The sequence below is a fragment of the Trichosurus vulpecula genome, chromosome 5, assembly GCF_011100635.1.
Source record: "Trichosurus vulpecula isolate mTriVul1 chromosome 5, mTriVul1.pri, whole genome shotgun sequence".
NCBI lineage: Eukaryota > Metazoa > Chordata > Mammalia > Diprotodontia > Phalangeridae > Trichosurus > Trichosurus vulpecula.
The window spans coordinates 118438380-118456928 of NC_050577.1; the positions used below are offsets into that span (position 1 = coordinate 118438380).

The window sequence follows — 18549 nt, forward strand, 5'->3', positions numbered from 1 at the left end:
TCTTTCCCCCCAAGCCCTCCTCTCTTCCTAACTTTCCTATTGCTGTTGAGGATGCCCACATCCTCCTCCCACTTAGGCTCGGAATCTAGGTGTCATCCTCAATTTCTTAATCTCTTATCCTCTGTATCCTAACTTTGAAGTCCTGTTGATTTTAGCTTCAAAACATCTTTCCTCTGATGCTGCTATTACCCTAATCCAGGCCCTCATAACCTCACACCCGCACTGCTGTAATAGCCTTCTGGTTGGTGTCTGCACCTCAAGTCTCTCCCATTCCAATTTGGTTTCTACTCAGCTGTCAAAGTGACCTTCCTAAAGTACAAAGTTAGATCACATCATTCCCTTATTAAATCAACTTCAGTAGCTCCCTATTGCCTCCAGGATCGAATATAAAATTCTGCCTGGCATTTAAAAGGCTTTATAATCAGGCCCCTTCCTATCTTTCCCATCTTCTTACACCTTATTCCCCATCACATAGTCTGTGATAAAGTAACAGCCTGCTTTCTGTTCTTACACAAGACACTCAATCTTCCCACTAAGTACATTTTCACTGGCTTTCCTCCAGGCTGGGAATTCTCTCCCTCCTTATTTCTACCTCCTGGCCTCCCTGGCTTCCTTCAAGCTCCCAGTTAAAATCCCACCTTCTTTAAGAAGCATTTATGGATCCCCCTAAATTTCTAGTGCCTTCCCTCTGTTGATTATTTCCAGTTTATACTGTACATAGCATGTTATGCAAAGCTATTTGCATGTTGTCTTTCCCCATCAGACTGTGAGCTCCCTGAGAAGAGGGACGGTTTTTGCCTTTCTTTTGTATCCCAGGAGCTTAGCATAGTGCCTGACACACAGCAATCACTTAATAAATGCTTTTTGACTGACAACCAACAAAAGAATCACATTAAAAATGTTAAGTTGTGGGGCAGCTAGGTGGCGCAGTGAGTAGAGCACCAGTCCTGGAGCCAGGAGGACCTGAGTTCAAATCCAGCCTCAGACACTTGACACACTTACTAGCTGTCTGACCTTGGGCAAGTCACTTAACCCCAATTGCTCTGCCTTCCCCCTCAAAAAACAAAATAAAACAAAATGTTAAGTTGTTCCCTCCTTGTTATTAATACCAACCATTACTTAAATAGTTGGATAATTGGCATATAAGTTAGATGTTCATTTTCTCATATTTAAGTAATTTATTTCACATGGGAGAGGAAACCATTTGTTGTAATTTCCAGGTACCCATTATAACAATTAAAGGTTACCATTCACATCATATTCATACTGGTGCAGATTTACATGACTTTTAAAATACATTTATCTTTATATACTTAAATGCATCTAAATTTACAACATGGTTACTAAAATTTTTTTTAATGAATTTTATGTTAGAAAAAATACAGAACAAGACTGCTAGGGTTAAATACAATAGCTCATATGAAAACCAAGCCCATTCTCTTTAAACTGGAGGAAGTTTCTTCTCAGGGTTTCAATAGCAACAGGCAGCCAGCATTCAACAGCAGCTGAAATCTGAACTCAAGAGCAGAGTGGAAAGGCTGATGTGGACTTAAAACGGGGACCATTATTTAGCATTTACATGGCAGTTTACAATTTATAAGCATTAATCACTGATTGTATAAGGAATAATTGCTTAGTATCTTATTTTTTAATATTCTAAGAAAATCTGCCAATAAATAATGCTACAGTCAAATTTACAGCATCCAATTACTACTTAAAACAATGAAAACATTTCATGGCCTGACCTGGTATTACATGGAAAGCTGAAAAACATGCTGTTAGAGTGTAGTGCAGCTGTGCCATATTTTCTGACAGAGAATTTAAAAGGGTGGTTGAAGGAAAAGCACATCTTTTTATTTCCAGTATTCTTAGTTACTGCACCCTCCTTACATTACAGCACAATTTGTGACATCATGGTAATCTTCTCCATAACACACCAAGTGATGTCATCTATAGTAGTGGGCTAGGTGGAATCCTGAGGCTCTGGATTCAGGCTTATTCTGAATCTTAAAAGATGAGCAAATTTAGAATACCTTGTCCCTATTCTATGTAGCTGCTAGTATTCTTTGGGACTGCCACACCTCCTAATTTCTTGGCCTTTCTAAGGGTCCTGTGGAATGTAGGTATTCTGAAGTTGGTAAGAGCTCCCCACATCTTCAAATGAAGCTAAACTAGTTCACATTCCTTTACTTAGCTTTGCCTCGAGCTCTCAGTGCATCCCAGACTCCCATACAAGCAGAAATCTGCAGAAAGGCTATCCACACTATGGCCTTTGTGTGCGAGGGGAAGAAACCAAGCTGAAACGGTCTCTAGGTGAACAAACTGAGAGGTCAGATCAAAGGGTCCACCAGGTTATCCACCTGCTCTGTCTGATGGGTAAACATAAGCAACTAGCGACTCACCTGGCACAAGGTATAGAAATACAATCATGACTTCTTGTGGTCAGCTAGTCCTGTTACTTTCAAACCAATGTTCACAGTAACCAAATGCAATGATAGGAAAAATTGTCACTAAGAAAGAAATGGAATGCAGAAATATCGCTGATTCTCTTAGACTTTTGGAAGTCCTGGGGGCTTGGTCAGACCAGATAATGTAAAATGAAATCCTAGCAAGATAAGTGCACATTCATTCATTCAACAGATATTTATGGAGCACACACTCTGTGCCAGGCATTTGGCAAGGCATATCTAAGAATAGACTCTGAAAAGGAATATATTTAAAGAAAAGGAATGTAAGAGTGCCAGCAACTGAAGCTGGGGATTTCTGATGTGCAAAAAGAAAGAAAGAATGTTTACATTTATTTTGTTTTCTGAGTAGCTGAGGCTATTTAACTGGAGAACTGGCAACTGATGATGTCTTTCTATTTGTAAGGACGGTTTAAGGCAGTGGTTCTCAAGCTTTCTGAAGCTATGATATCTACTGCCATTTGTTTGAGGAAAAAAACTTCCTACTAAAAGTTGTTACTTGGCAAAACCTTTAGTGAAAGTAATTTGGTTTTGAGAGGACTGAAGACTCTCTGGGTTGTCATAAAAATTAAGACAAGCTATATATAGGTTCTCAAACAGGGAATTGGAAGACTATAGCTTTAAACATTTATTGAGGACCTACTATGTGCAATGCATCTGTCTCAATCCAGTTTTGTTTTAAAACACTCTTAAAAGCATGGCTGAGAACTGCTCAGAGCACTAGATTTTTTCTGAGCCTCTTTTTCCATGACAGAAGGAACCTCTCTACCTTTTTCATCTTCCCCAACCTGCCACGATGTAGGTTGGTCTGAGCCTATGACCTGTTGTTTATATTGCCAGATCAAAACAGGAACTATGAGACAACCATACTTGTTCCATTTGTACCTAAAGGCAAGGAGGCAGGCATAGGGCAGCTCAATGAACATCAAGGACAACCAAATTTACCAGTGCAATTTTTGCTAAGAAAAATTCTAACAATAAATTAAATTTGAATGACATCTGCAAATCTGGGGGAGATTTGGAACAGTGTCATCTCAAACACAACGACTAAAAGCTAAAGTCTTAACTCCAGTCTAGTTGTCTGCAATGTGGGATTTAATGAAAAGGGTCCCAGCCAGCGGCTGCCCCTTAGCAACTTCAAGAGACCCAGTTCCTCTACCAGCCTCGACAGTCTCCCACTATCAGATTTTGTCCTATCATCCATAGGAGCTGTATATACCACTCACTGCCAGCGCTTATCCCTAGACATTAGCTGGGCACACCGCACTATCTGATTGCAAGCAGATTTCAACATCTCTGGACTCCTACATGCCGTAGTCAATTCTGTGCTTTTTCCTTTGGTGTAAACACCATAGCCACCTCAGCTGCATTTGAGCTTGTTAATAAGACCTCCAGGGAAACTATTACCCATGTAGACTTTAGAAATAAACCCATGTCCTAACTGTGAAAGGAGCCAGGGCCTGCCTCATATTTTCCACCATATACACAGCTCCCAGGGCACCCACACTTAACTGGAATATCCAATCCGCTGGTTAGAAGCTTCAGTAAAGTCATCTATTGCTTGTTTTCTATGGCTACCTACTTTCCTGTTCTCAGTCAAGGCAGGTATAAGGTGTGGACTTCTGAGGCTAAGAGGAGAGAGATTTTTTCTAATACTGTTCCTACTTTTCAGGAACTTATCTGGGTGTCTTCTATTACAGGAAAGAATGGGGCTGAGCAAAGACTGTAAGGAACTAAGTAAGTTCCAAGTCACTGAGAGGTTACATGGTTCAGAGGACTGAGCAACAGATTCTAATCCCAGATCAGTTCCTGACTTGATAAGTGACTCTGGGAAAGATCACTTTCCTGTCTCTGATTCATTTTCCTACTTCTGTGAAATCTCCCAAAGTGAGGAATTACTACACTGCAAATGCAATGCAGGATGCCTGCAAACCTTCTCTAAAGTGCTAATTAATCATTGTTTATCCAACACTTTGTAGATACATAGAACATAGAAGCACCTCCTTAGTCTCTTTTCTACTTCCACATATAAGAAGGAGAATATTTTCCCTTTTGGTGCACTGAGAATGAGCCTAAATCACTACTTGGATTTGAGAGACCTGTGCCACCATAAGCACTTCACAAGGGTCCTGAGACCCGACAGGAGCCCACTGGCACTGGGGCCAGCTGGCAATAGGGGGCTTGGAATGACAATGAAATGGCATTAGCTTAAAATCCAAACAACTGGACATTCTAGGACTGGGAGCTTAGTCACGGCTTGGTTCTGTGATTATTAAGGCACTTCACATGCTGCCTGACTAATGTTGTGGACTTAGCGATACCAACCAAAGGAGGAAAGGGGTAGGGTGTGTGCATGCGCGCGCGTGCGTGCGTGTGTGAAACGCATATATCAAAGTCACCATGTGTAAGAGGTCACCTTCAGAGGAAATGATTGCTCCTGTGAAGAAGCTCAATGGTCACTCTCTAATCATGCAGCCTCCACCCTAAGGAACTCTGCATTGGCACCCTCTAGGATCTGCTTCTATCTTTCCTATTCGCTGTCTCTGTAAGAACTTCGCTCTCTCTTATCAGGGATATGATACTCCCAGGTGAAAACTTTGTGCTTCCCCTCTTTCATCCCTCATACACAATTACCACTAAATCTTGTTGATTTTTTCCTTTGAAATTCTTCTCTCAGATTAGATCATTTCTCTCTAGTCCCTCCTAATCAATATCACAATCATGGATGAATATAACGCTCTCTTGACAATCTTGTTCCTCCAGCCCACCTACCACTCTAAGCCATCCTCACTGCTTTCATCACGTAATTTTCTCCCTCAAATACCAATAATGGCTCTTGATTGCCCACCATATTGAATCTTAATGCCTTTGTTTGGCTCTACCCTATATCCCCAATCTTCATTCCCACAACTTCCTGTGATGAATTTTCCACTCTAACTAGGCCAGTCTCTCCCATCATTCTTCAAACACACCGTGATCACTGCTACCACAACGTCTCTGTTTTTGCTAAACCCCCATGTGAAATGTCTGCCTGCCTTCCCTCCATCCATCTAAAACCTACCAATTACTTCAGACCTCAGCTCAAGCCTCCATGAAGTTTTCCTTGATTACTCCAGGGAAGCTGGTCCCCCCTTCTCTAAACTTTTACCGTAAGCATAGTAGACACCACACAATTCAGCACTTAATTATCTAGCATAGCTTACGGTATATTGCTGGACACACTGTAAGCACCAAATGCAATGCTTTAAAGTTTGCAAACTGCCTTATATTCATTTTCACATTTGATCCCCATAAGAACCCTGTGAATCAGTGAGTGCATGGCTTAAACATGAATCCAGCCAACTAAGGAATACGGTGAAATGAAAGAAGCCTTTCCTTTTGCTGATACAAAGAAATGATCAAATGTAGTGGTTTTGATTTGCCATGGTGTCCTAATTCTTTAAACTGGCATTGGGGTGGGGACTCAATGGATATGACTTACTCAAAACTTGCCACCTGTGGCCCATCAACAGGCCATGTAATAGGAGAGAGGTAGTGATCTATTCAGTGAATCCCTACAGGTGTTTAGGTTGGAATGGCTAGGTGATGATTACAGGTCAAACCCACAATATTTTACTTCTCAACATTCCCAGACACATTCTTCTTGCAGAACTTCACCTATGTCTTCTCATTTCTACCTGTTGAGAGCCATGGTGACAGTGGCTCCTTGCTGCATCTCCTGAGAAGCTGCCACAGCTGCCTCTGCCAATGACGCCACTGCCTGGGTTGCTTCTGAGGCCTGTGTTGTCTGGATGGTCATCTCACCCCCCTGGAGTGTGGCCCAATTTTGTTCTACCTGTGGTAACACAAAGAGAAAGGTCAACAACCAGAGATGCTAGAGGGAGACAAGTCTAAATCAAATAATCCCACCAGCTGTAAACTGGTATTTGTTCACCAAAATTGGTAACCAATTGCTTTCCTCTTAAAAACAACAAAGGTAGTGGGACAGTGAGATTTGAAAAAAGATGGTGATGAGAGGCCAGTGTAAGTAGTTACATAATTCTAGTGTTCCTGGTGACTCGGAATATTAGCAGTGCCTTCTCTTATTCTTACTGTTCCTCCATTATCCTGTGGGACAAAATGACTCCCGTATTTGTGACCTGCCATATTCTCAAGAAGGATCCACAGGCTCCCATGAGCCTAGGCAATGAAAGTGCCTCTCTCTGAATTGTACAATGAATGGCCCTAGCAATACCCATAGTGCACACATGCTTTTTATTACCAAAATGTTTATCTTTTTCTCTTGCATCCTTACAGACTCTGAGCCAAGCAAACTACTGCACTGGTGACACAGTCAGTCTACCACAGAAACATTTTATCTCCTTTCCTCAGAGCTGTAATGTTTCCGAGACCCACCATATATTCTTAGCAAGTTCTTGCTTCCTAAGGCTGCATCGATCTAAGGACTTCAAAATAGCCAGTCAACAGGCAAACAATATTCCAATAGGAAGTGATTTCATAACAAGATAGCAGTCCCAAGAAAGGTTCTTTGGATCAGATCTCATAATGTTACTGCATACGTGGCCTGGCATTTTGAGCTGTACTGAGAGACAGAAGCCACGCTGGCCTTCAATAAAAACAAAATTGTTTTAGCCTTCATGATTTCTTCATATACACTCACTCAACTGCTGCCTGGTGAACACAGCCAGCAGCCTAAGCAAATAAAGGCCTGTTTGGATGGGTGCAAGTGTTGTGATGCTACAGGATGAATGCTGAGACTCAGTATGTAAACTGCTTACTAGGGAAGATATGGATAGAAGTGCTAGTTTGGTTTCGTAACATTGCCCCAAAATGCCAACATCACCTGATGACTTAGGGGCAATGAACTTCTCGGGCAGGACTAGTTCATTAAAACAAAACATCACATCATTTGTTTGGTCAAAAGCATCCTGAATTTTGCAGAAAGAGAAGGAAAAAAGACATTTAGGTGTGGACCCTTGATGACATGACATACCTTTAATAAGTTAATTTAAATTTCTGGCATGAATAGCATCTACAAAAGCAGGAGCTTTGTCCATTTATATCATGATAAGCACAGACGAAGGGAAGATAGGTAGGAAAAAAAAATCAGGAGATACTGGGAACCTAGAGAAGAAATGACTCAGGGGATGTGAGAGCTGTTTTCAAGGGTCTGAAGGGCTATCATGTGAAAGAGTGTGCATAGATCTGTTTGGTGCCAGAGGATTTAAACAAGGGCGATAAATGGGTGGAAAGTGCAGAGGCAAATTAAAGCTTGATGCCAAGAAACAAAACTTCCTATAATTAGTGCTAGCCACAAGTGGAATGGTTGCCTTAGAAAGGAGTGGGCTCTTCCTCCTTGGAGGTCTTCTGACAGGGGCTAGATGACCACTTGGTAGCTATATTGTACTAGGGATTCTTTTCAGCGTATGGGTCCGATGCTAAAAAATTGGGGGACAAAGAGGGAAGTAAGGCTGAAAATCCTGTGAAAGTTACTTTACATACATAAAGCAGATTTCAGGAGTTTGGCCCCATTCAAGCAGTTTATTTTACTTTAGAGCCAAAGTCCTGCTGCTAGGCAGCATGCTAAGCTTGTCAGTGCAACCACCTGTTGCCATGAAACCCTCCTCTCTTCATCTTGTTTCTGCTCCTCTATTCTCTTCTACCTCTTTGTCCTTGTTCCCTACCTCCCTGTGAGGGCTAGCCTAGTGCAATTATCAGTATACTAAAAGCAGGGGTCTGTCATATTCAGTCTGTGCTAACTAAAATCATGTCAACACCACAGCACATACTTTATACAAGCAAACATAAAAAAAAAAATTCACCACCAGCTTCTGTGCATTTTTGAAAATTGCCAACTAGCACTGACATACATGTAAACGTTTCTATACTTGCCTTTCACCCTACCTATCTCCCAGTTAAACAAGTATTCGGATCCTTTCTATGTCGAGTTGATCACATAGTCGGTAGGTGCCTGACTTAGTAGCTCAGTTTCTAACCCATGTCTCCAACTACACCGTACCTTGCTATAGATTCCCTTTTCTGGTAACACTATGAATTCCACTTACGTTGTCTGAATATCATTTGTAATGCTGCCATTTTGAATTTTCACTTGTAATTTTAAAATAAATCGTATCTAATTCATGCAACTGAATGAGAATTCACTAAAACTGAGAAAAGATTTAGTACAAGAATAGTGAACATCACCACTGTAATATAGTAGAAAAAGCCCTGGATTAGAGGCCAAGAGACCTCAGTTCTAGTTACAGCTCTTCCAATGGCTAGTCATGTGGCTCTGGACCTTAATCTTCTTATCTGAAAAATGAGTCAACCTATTTTTATACATTTACATCAACGCTGAAATTTGCAAGGAAAAAATTATGAAATTTTTATATGGCTTATACTATATCAATTTGTACTTTACTATTATCATTCGCAAGCTTTGTATGCCTTTTGCTCATGTATTTGTCCTGTGTTCTAACTTCTAGAAAGAGCAGGAGTGGTCTTTTATTTCCTTGCATCTTCCCACAGAAGTAAGGGTGGTACGAAGGACAAAATGAGCACCATATTAGCCCTCAATAATTGACTGATTAAGGAGACCAAATCCCCTAGAGGGAGATAGAGTACCCCCAAAACAACCCTTTTCAAGAATGCAACTGAACACTAAGAGCAGAGTGATTTGATGAGTGCAGAACTAAGAAGCAGAAGGCCGAGCCAAACATGGTACACCACATATAGCTACAGAAACGAAAAGGACGTGGATTATATTCCATTTTCCAATACCCGGAAAAATTTATATGAATAATATTAAGTTGAGAAAAAGCAGAACACTCAATAGCAGGTATATACTAATCATAACTAGGTAGAAATGTACGTATGTGTTTACTGATGAAGATCAGAAGAGAAACTGGAACAATACAGATTTTTAAACTTCACCATATTCTTTTAAAATGTTCTTCCAAGGTGCTTGTTTATAATAGAAATCACAGATCGATCTTCCTTCATCATACCCCTCTCTCCCTCTTCCTCCCTCTCCAAAAAAGAAATTCTGGGTTGGAGTCCCTACTTTAACACTGACCCACCTTCCTGAGCCAAATTTCTCATTCATTAAGGTGAGGTTTTCATACCTCAATGGTAATTCTTCAAAAGTCTGTGGTTGAAACAGATCTGGTGAAGATGTTCACACATTTACAACTTAGCAGATGGTCTCTGATAGCTGCCATGGCCAAAACATTCATCACCTTGAGGTCAATCTTGGAATGAACCTCTCTGAACTTAGCTAGGCTGGTCTCGGTCCAAGACATACATAGTCCATCACTGACCCCAAATTCAAAGGCTTTCCAACTTGGTAGGGCTGGCTAAGACCTCCCTACACTGGCACAGATTTTGTGGGGGAGGGGGCTTCTGTCTTTTTATATTTGTTTTTATCTAATAAATTTATTTTTTTTCCCAATCAGTAAGCATTTATTTTCTCTCCCTCTTACCTCCTTTCCCCACAGTGGAAAAAAGGCAAAAAAAAAATAGCCAAGCCCTTGTAACAAAAATGCATGGTCAAGAAATGAAATTCCTACAATTGGCTTTGTTCGAAAAAATGTGTGTTGCATTCTGAATCTTGAGCCCATTGCCCTGTTGGGAGCTGGATATAATGGAAGAGATTGTGATAGCTCAGTTACCTTCTTGTCCTCCCTGTTATGATGAGGCATTAGATTAGAACTTTAAATGGAGTAATATAAAGGAAAAAAGGCATCCCCCAAAATGGGGAAGAAAGAAACACTGTTCATTTGTATAAGGCATTTTCATGTCCTTAGATGAAGATGCCATCAAAACACTAATTTTTCTGCAAAGCCATCCTGTGGAATTAGTCCACTGGCATTAATGTGGTCAAGAGTAGGCCCTATCAGTTATAGCTCTGATGGCATCCAAACAGAACAAGAAAGACTAAATACAATAGAGTATGTCAATGTCTAAAAAAAAAAAGTTACTTTGAGGTGAGAGAAATCAGATTTGATAGGCAAATAAGAATACCTATATAAAGTATATGATCTACAGCTCCATCATTACTTTTTAAAAGTATAAATGCATTCTTTTTACCCTTTAATGTAGCATGGCTATGTTATTCACCTTTACTTAGACCTGGGATCTATGCCGCACTGCTGACTCAATTAACAGCTTTGTATTTTCCTGCCCCAACACCTTTGTTCACACTGTTTCCTCTGCACAATAAGGGATATGTCATCAGGAAATAGCCTACAGGGAGCCCTTAACTGGGTCTTACCTAACATTTCAGGACTCACAAAGTTATCATACTACTCTCTAAATGGAGTATCTTCTACTTACATGCATGAACTTAAATGACCATTTTTATGCAAGAGTCTCCTACAACTTGTCATTTTTAGTTTGGTATTTCACCACCTGGGAGAGCTCACAGTCATATACTAACAGAAGCATTTTACTATGTACTACCTCCTCCATATCACTTCTAAAAAGATGTTAAATGAGACTAGTCTTAACACTGATCCCACTGTTATACAATCAGTTCAGGATAAGTGTTATCTCTGCACTCTTTGTTTCTTGTCTTTGAGCCAAGTCTCTATCCCTGACAAATCCCATGATTAAAAAAAAAAACGAGGGAGGAAGATTCTAATGTGAAACTTCTTCAAAGGCTTTAAAAAATCTTAAATAAATTATAGACACTTAAGCCAAGAGCTATTCTAGTAGATTTAGAGACAAAATTTCTTCTTGAAGAAACTATGTTCCTTTTCCCTGATGATTGAATTTGCTTATGCTTCCTATGAACCTATTTTTTCTAACAGATTAAAAAGATAAAATGTTTTGATATTCATAGCAGAAAGACATCAAATATGTGCATGTATGTGTATATATACACACATGCTTTACTACAGATATTGTTATGAGTCTTACAAAATAGCATATTATACAAAGCACAAGACCCTTTATGAAACTTATGGTTTGATATTTCTACTAAAGGTGCAAGGAAAAGCAATGTTACTCCTCCAACAAGGGCCCTCTCCTTTCCTCAGATCCCTGAGTACACACACAGACACAGGTGCAGATATAGCCCTTATTCTTACCTCTCCATCAGTTACAGCAGAGTAATTCACTTGGGCAACAGTGACAGTGGTGGGTAATTCAGAAGCATCAGCCAAAGTGGCTACTGTTGCTCCTGTACCAACCTAAGTAAAGATACAGAAAGCTGTCAATCAACAAAAACTTCTCACTTGAAGTGCTTGGTTATTTAAACTAAAATTTAGTATTCTCAGAAGGTATAATAGTGAGTACTGGTTAACCTGATCTTCACATAATCTAGCAAATAATCCTTCAAATCATATCTCAAAGTCCCAACCCTAAGTGCAATTTTCCCACCCTAGGGGAAAAGTACTGATAGAGAAAAAGCAAACCATTTTAAATTGCTGTTAAAAAAAGTCCTTGTTTTAATATATGACTAGGGTTCTGTATTTAGCAAAATATTAAAAAGTATAAAATGTTCTGTAATGATAGGTATCATTCCACCCCTGGCTGTGCCTCTAACTCTAAGGACTTCGTTGGTGTGACCTGGTAGCCCTCTCACCCTGAAGCCATCCTCAGTGCTGCGACTTTCTCCTCCTGAAATAACCCTCTTCCACACTTCATCTTCCTAGCCCCGCTACCATTTTGTAATGTCTTCCCCAACTAGGATATAAGCCCCTTGAGAATGGGTACTTTCTGTCTCTATTAGTATTACACAGAGGGCCTGGCACAGAGAGGGCATGTAATCGATTCTTGTTGCCCACCTGTCATATAGGAAGAGTGCTCATAAGATCTTTGAGGGCAGGGACTGTGTCTCTTTAGTCTTTATATCCCCAGTAACCAGCATAATTGGTATCTAATAAATGTTAGATAAATTAAATATTGTTTTGTCTTTAAAAAATTAAATAAAGGATACTCAGCATCTTTGGACAGAGAGCAGCCTTTCCAATCTGAAATGCTAAGGAACCATCTCTGAAACTTAACCCGAAGAGATGAAAATATCAGACTCACCTGGATAAGTGAAACAGTGCCGTCAGGATTGCTAAAGGTCTGGACCACGGTCTGGGAGGGTACCAGGTGTGCTATACTATGTGTTGCTGTGGCCTGTTGTTGTGTTTGCTGATCTTCAAAAGCGTACAACAAGTCTTCCCGCCCATGTTGTTTATAGCAATTTTTGACTATAGTCCGTAGCGCCTGGGTCCATGACACCTGTCCCCAAAATGTCAGAAAGTAACATTTCAGCAAAGCATAAAATGCAGAGGACACACACTATTTACTATTCAACTCACGCATGGCATCACCCCACCCCACCCCCTGGCTGCTGCCACTTATCCAACCAAGCCAAAGCCCATCCTATGAGCTGTGTCCCTAAAAACTGGAGGGCAGGTATTTAGAACCAAATAATTTTTTTTCCCTCTAAAAGACTTTGGATCAGGTTTTTCTGATCTCGTGGAGTATTTTTTTCCCCAGCAGATTAAAACAACAGATTCATTTAAGACAGATCTTAACTGGTCAGAGGTTTAGTATCTTCACCTGTAGGATTGGTAGAACACTTGGACTGCCCACTATCAAGAAGAAAGAACTTCGTAAATCTTAATGAGGTTTCTTAGTTATCACTATCATCATTATTATTATTGTTATTTTAAGAAAATGATTTATTATATTTTCCAGAAAACTTATTACATCCTTCAAATCTACTTTTATGTAATTAGAAGGTGTTTGCACCCAGAATGTCACCTGACCTCAGTTACTCTTCAGGAATGCCAGAGTTAAGTAGGAAGAATTTTAGGCTTCCTTGGTCCTGGGTCCACCCAAGTTTGTATTTTGGATTCTCTTCATGTCACGGGGGGCCTTAAAGGAGACCAGAGATCATACTCCTCCACAGAGGGTGGAATAGTGTCAAAGGGCAGAGTCAGAAAACCCAGGCAGGTTTTCTGCTTGGCCCTGTTTCGTACAATGGAGCTGCACCCTCTGGAACAAGTCACCCCACGGCTGTGGGCTTCACTTTTCTTTATTTGTGAAATAACAAAAAATGTTTGCACTCTGCAATTTACAGGGCTGTTATGAGGAAAATGCTCTGTAGACCTCAGTGTGCTGAAGAAATGTGGGCTATTAGGATGAGATCACAGATCTGGAGCTGGAAGGGATCTCAAAGGCCATCTGGTCCAAAAGCTTCATTTTACAGTTAAAGAAACTGAGGAGAACAGGGGTTAAATGGCAGGAAGTATTGAAAGAACCCTAACTCCAGACCCAGGACTCATTCTACTGTACCACATCAATTGCATAATTATCATAATTAAATAATTATATGTAGATTGTACTTTTTAAAGTGTAAGGTGCTATGTACAAGTTTAAACTATTATCAACTTTGTTATTTTTCAAGCATCCTGAATTTAGGAGGTTCTATGGGCATCCAAATAGGCATTCCCAAGAAATATATAACCTGAATGAAAAATAAATATGCTAAAAAGGGAGACCTTGGTTTATACTTATCAGCCATTTATTTGCCTCCTGTCTATTCCAATAAACGGAATTTTCTGAGTAGTGACAGCATGGTCAGGCCTACCAATACACTCCACAGAAGCAGCGGAGAAACCACCTGTCATTTGACAGTAAACAGACAGTAAGGACTGAGAAAATATCCAAGTGTCCAAAGTGACTGCTACCTTTACTTGCCACTCAGTCTTCCTTCCAAGCACTACATAAAGTGAAAACTGTCCTCAAGAGGTCTAACACAGGTAGCAGTCTTACCTGAGGCTTATACAGACAGCAAGCAGAGGAAAAGGGAAAGATGGTAAGAAACAAATTAGGCTTATTTTAAGTGGGCCAATTTGGTTTTTATTCAGATTTTATGCTGCTCCAACCTAAAGAAAGGAGTTGGGGGAATGCCTACCCCTACATATGATACATTCCTGAAACAGCTCTGGTTCAGGGGACACTCACCCTCTGTTTCTGTTCTTCCGTTCGGACGTCACTTCGGACATTTGCCCATGGGATGTCCTCTGGCCACCATATCGGTTTACAACTTTCCTTCCCCCATCCTGGCTTCCCACGGCCTGTGGAGTACTTTAGCATTTCTGGGATGAATGCCCGAAGCTGAGCCTAGAAAAGAGATAACAATTAGGCATGACGAGAAGTGAGGCCGCTTTGTACTAGACTAAATTCCTCCACCTTTGTACCTATAAACCATCTAGTTAAAGAGCAATCTTAGAAGACCCTGCAAGATCCTGAATGGGACTGAGTGCCTAATAAGAGACTATGGCCCTTCAACTATCTGGAAAATATTAATGCTGGGAAACTGTGTTCTAGGTAACATTTCCTGATACTGCTTCTCTATCAACAAGAGCATCTGCCTGGCAGAAGGATTTCTCTCTCAAGGTACTCTTGGTACTATGGCTTACTTTGCCCCCAAAGTTACCAGGTGGTCAAATAACTAATGCCACAAAGGGCAGCAGAGTGGCAAAACAAAGTCGAGCGAGCAGGACTCTTCTTCAGAAGCAATAACTAGCTTTCAGAAAACAATTCTGGTTTCAGAAAGTAACAGATGGAAAGTGAGAAAAAACAAACCATAAGCAGGAGTGTCTTAAAAAAGACTTTTCTCTAAGTTTCCGTAAGGCACTAGAAGGCCTCTCGTACTCAATACAAATGAAAACAGCGTGTAACTTACTCCATTCAGATTTATTTCATGAATAGGAGCTAGATCAAAAAGATTACAAAACACAAAGAATCCACCACCATTTCCTTCCCCTCACTCCCTCGCTCCCCACAGGAACCAAAGTTTGACGAGAGTATGATTACTTTGTAAAATCTCTTAAATTGGCTGATGACACTTTTGTGGTAAGCATTCATCAGACAAGAGTTAGCCTTCTCCTCAGCTTGGTGCACATATTAGTGTTCCAAAGACAAGTAGGACACACATTGAGGACAGCCAAAGGAAATGTCCTTGCAGCTGAAAGCCAAGAGAAGCAATGAAACAGAGCAAGCATTTCACAGTGTGTCAGGCCTAAGGACAGAGGTTCATCTGTAAAGTGGAAATGGAAATACTCAAGTGCTAGTAACCAGACAGGATGCAATACTGCCCGTACTGGTAGTAGAGAATTCATCTAAAAAAGATGTACTCGTCCAATACTGGTTACAGCCACAACAAGGGGCTCCAGTTAGCAGTGAAGGCCTCCTTTCTCTTCCTAGTTTCTGTGGCAAGCATTGCCTCTTCATCTCTGTCGATAAGCCCCCATCTCTACAAGACATATCCTGCCTACAGGATATGACACAACACACTCGTGTATATATTTGGCTCTGTGGCATCAAGCAGCAGGCTAACAAGACTATATCCATTTGCAAATCCAAGCTATCAACTGGCCCATGAGGTCACTTCTCTGGTTATTTTAAGAAAGAACATCTCAAAGTCATGCCTTTTTTCCACCCTGGACTCTCTGAGAATGTCCTTTCCTAGTTCAAATTCAGAAAGAGATAAAAGGCTTAACCCTGCCTGTATAAAATGGGCTAATCTCATGTCTTTCAGAAGAAAAATAAAAGAGAAATAACATTTTTTTTTTCTTGCAGATGTAAATCCCAAGAACTCTCTTCTCTTTTAAGTTCCTAAAGAAAAGTTCTTTATTTCTGTGGTTTCATCACTCAAGAACACCCAAGGAAATCTTGATAAACTAAAAGAAAAGGCTGAACATCTTGTCTGTAAAATGAAGAGGTTGGACTAGATGGCCTGTGAAGGCCCTTCTAGCTCTGGATCTACAATCCCGTGAAGATTGAGAAAGATGGTGAACATGATAGGGCCAGACCAGTGCAACCTCTATCTAATGATCACTGCTTTTGTAGGGCTACTTGTTCGTCCTCTTCTCAATCCATCTAGCCTATATCCTTCCACTTTACCAATAAGAGACTGTAAGAGCCGTCATCCAGTAGCTTAATGAAAAATCCAGGTACATCGTATTTAGAGCGCTTCCTAGAAGGACTAGTCTACTATTCCTGTCACAGAGAAAGTGAATAATCTGGCATGGCGTGTACTTAATGAGCCCAGGCTGGCAGCTAGTGATCACTCCTTCCACTTCTGAATGTTCACAAACATATGTGCAATAATCTGTCCTAAAGTTTTCCCAAGAATCAAAACTGCCAGCCTACAGTCCAATGGATCTACCCCATCCTCTTTCGTTTTTGGAAATCAAGAAATCCTCACTAGTCTCGTGACACTTCTTTTCTCCACAATTACTTGAATATCATGGAGGAGGAGCTCTTTCAGATTCTAGAATACAGTCATTCAAGCATGGATCGAGTGTTAACTCTGAGTCACGCATTATGTTGGGCAATGGGAAGACAAGAACAAAGAATCAAATAACCCATACTCACAAGAAGCTTACATTCTAATGGGGAAGACAAGAAGCCCACATATAAATATATAAACTGACAGCATAAACACAAATATATTCACCATTTTTTTTGAGAGGGAGAGCACTAGCATTGGGGGGATCAGGAAAGACTTCATGCAGATGGAGAATGAGCTTGATCTTAAAAGAAGAGAACTCTGTGAAATGGAGGTAAGTGGGGGAGTGCATTCCAGACACTTGAGGTAGCTGATGAAATAGCACTTCACCAGAGAAGAAGGGTGGGGAGTGAGGAAAAAAGAGAAGGCTGGTTTGGCTGGATCGAAGAATGTGGGGAGGGGAAGTAATGGCCAGTGAAAGATAGGTTAGGGGAAGAGTTGTGAAGGGATTTAAAATTTAAACAAAGGAGTTTGTATTTTATCTTGGAGTCTATAGGAAGTCACTGGAGTTAGTCAGTGGCTAAGCATCGTTGGTCAGTGTCTACTATGTGTTAGGCACTGTGCTGGGTATAAAATGATAGTCAAAAGACAGACCCTTCCTATCAGGAGTTCACAATCTGATGGGGAAAACAACTATGTACACACTATATCCAAGATAAATAAATGATCAACAGAGATTAGAATCAGAGGGATTGGCAAAGGTTTCCTGAGGATGGTAGGACTTTAGTTGCGGCTTGAAGGAAGCCCAGGAAGCCAGGAGGTAGAGATAAGGAGGGAGAACATTCCAGGCATGGCGGACATCCTGTGAAAGTCCCAGAGCTGAGCGATGGAGGGTCTTGTTTGAGGAACAACAGAAAGCCTGTGTCAATGTACTGAAGAGTGTGTGGAGGGGAAGGGGGGTAAGGTGTGAGAAGACTACAAAGGTGGGGGTTGGGGGGAGAAGGTTATGAAGGGTTTTAAAAGCCAAACTGAGGTTTTTATACCTGATCCTGGAAGCAATTAGGCGCTACTGGATTTCATTTTGAGAGAGAGAGAGAGCTCACAGGCCATGGGTGGACTTGTGCCTTAGGAAGATCACTTTGGCAGCTGAAAGGATAGCCTACAGGAAAAGACTTGTGGCAGGCAGAGCAACAATCAGGCCATTACAAAAGCCCAGGCATGAGGAGATGAGAGCCTGCACTAGGGTGCTAGCAGTGTCATAAGAGAAAGAGCTACATCTGCAACGGAGAAATCACCAACTGAGTCGGTGGGAGCAGGGGAGTAACAAGAGAAGCGCTGTGCTTTAAGGACTCTGGCAGCAGTGTGCAGACTGGTTTAGAGGAATGAGAGACCTGAGGCAGGGAGATCAATCAGGAGATTTACAAAAATCCAGGTAAAAGGCCATTAGGTAATTAGGATCTTCACTAAGGCGGCAGCCGGGCAAGTGGGGAGAAGGGGAGAGACATTGTGAAGGCAGAAACTATAAGATCTGACTGAGTATGTAGAATGAGGGACGGTAAAGAGTCCAGGATAATACTAAGGCTATGACCCAAAAGACTTTACTATCTATAGTAAATTCTTTTACTATAAATATTGTACTATATATATATATATGTTATAAATTACTCTACACACACACACACACACACACACACAAATAGAGGAGTCTGGAAGAGGGGAGGGTTTTGGGGAAAAGATAATGAATTAAATTTGAGGCATTTCTGGTACACGTAGTTAGAAATGTCTAATAGGAGATTGGTGATATGGAACTGGTGCTCAGGGGAGAGACTGGCATAGATATTTTGA

General features: G+C 40.8%; 1 protein-coding gene across 2 annotated transcripts in view; it reads right to left on the reverse strand.

The window, feature by feature from the left end:
* Positions 1-18549, reverse strand: part of NRF1 (nuclear respiratory factor 1) — a 140046-nt gene that overhangs the window by 29527 nt on the left and 91970 nt on the right. For both annotated transcript variants that reach the window (XM_036760271.1, XM_036760270.1), the window contains exons 6-9: positions 14433-14591; positions 12501-12698; positions 11555-11656; positions 6143-6300 (exon numbers count right to left, since the gene is read on the reverse strand). In XM_036760271.1, the coding sequence (XP_036616166.1) occupies positions 6143-6300; positions 11555-11656; positions 12501-12698; positions 14433-14591 (617 nt within the window). The remainder of the gene's footprint in view (positions 1-6142; positions 6301-11554; positions 11657-12500; positions 12699-14432; positions 14592-18549) is intronic.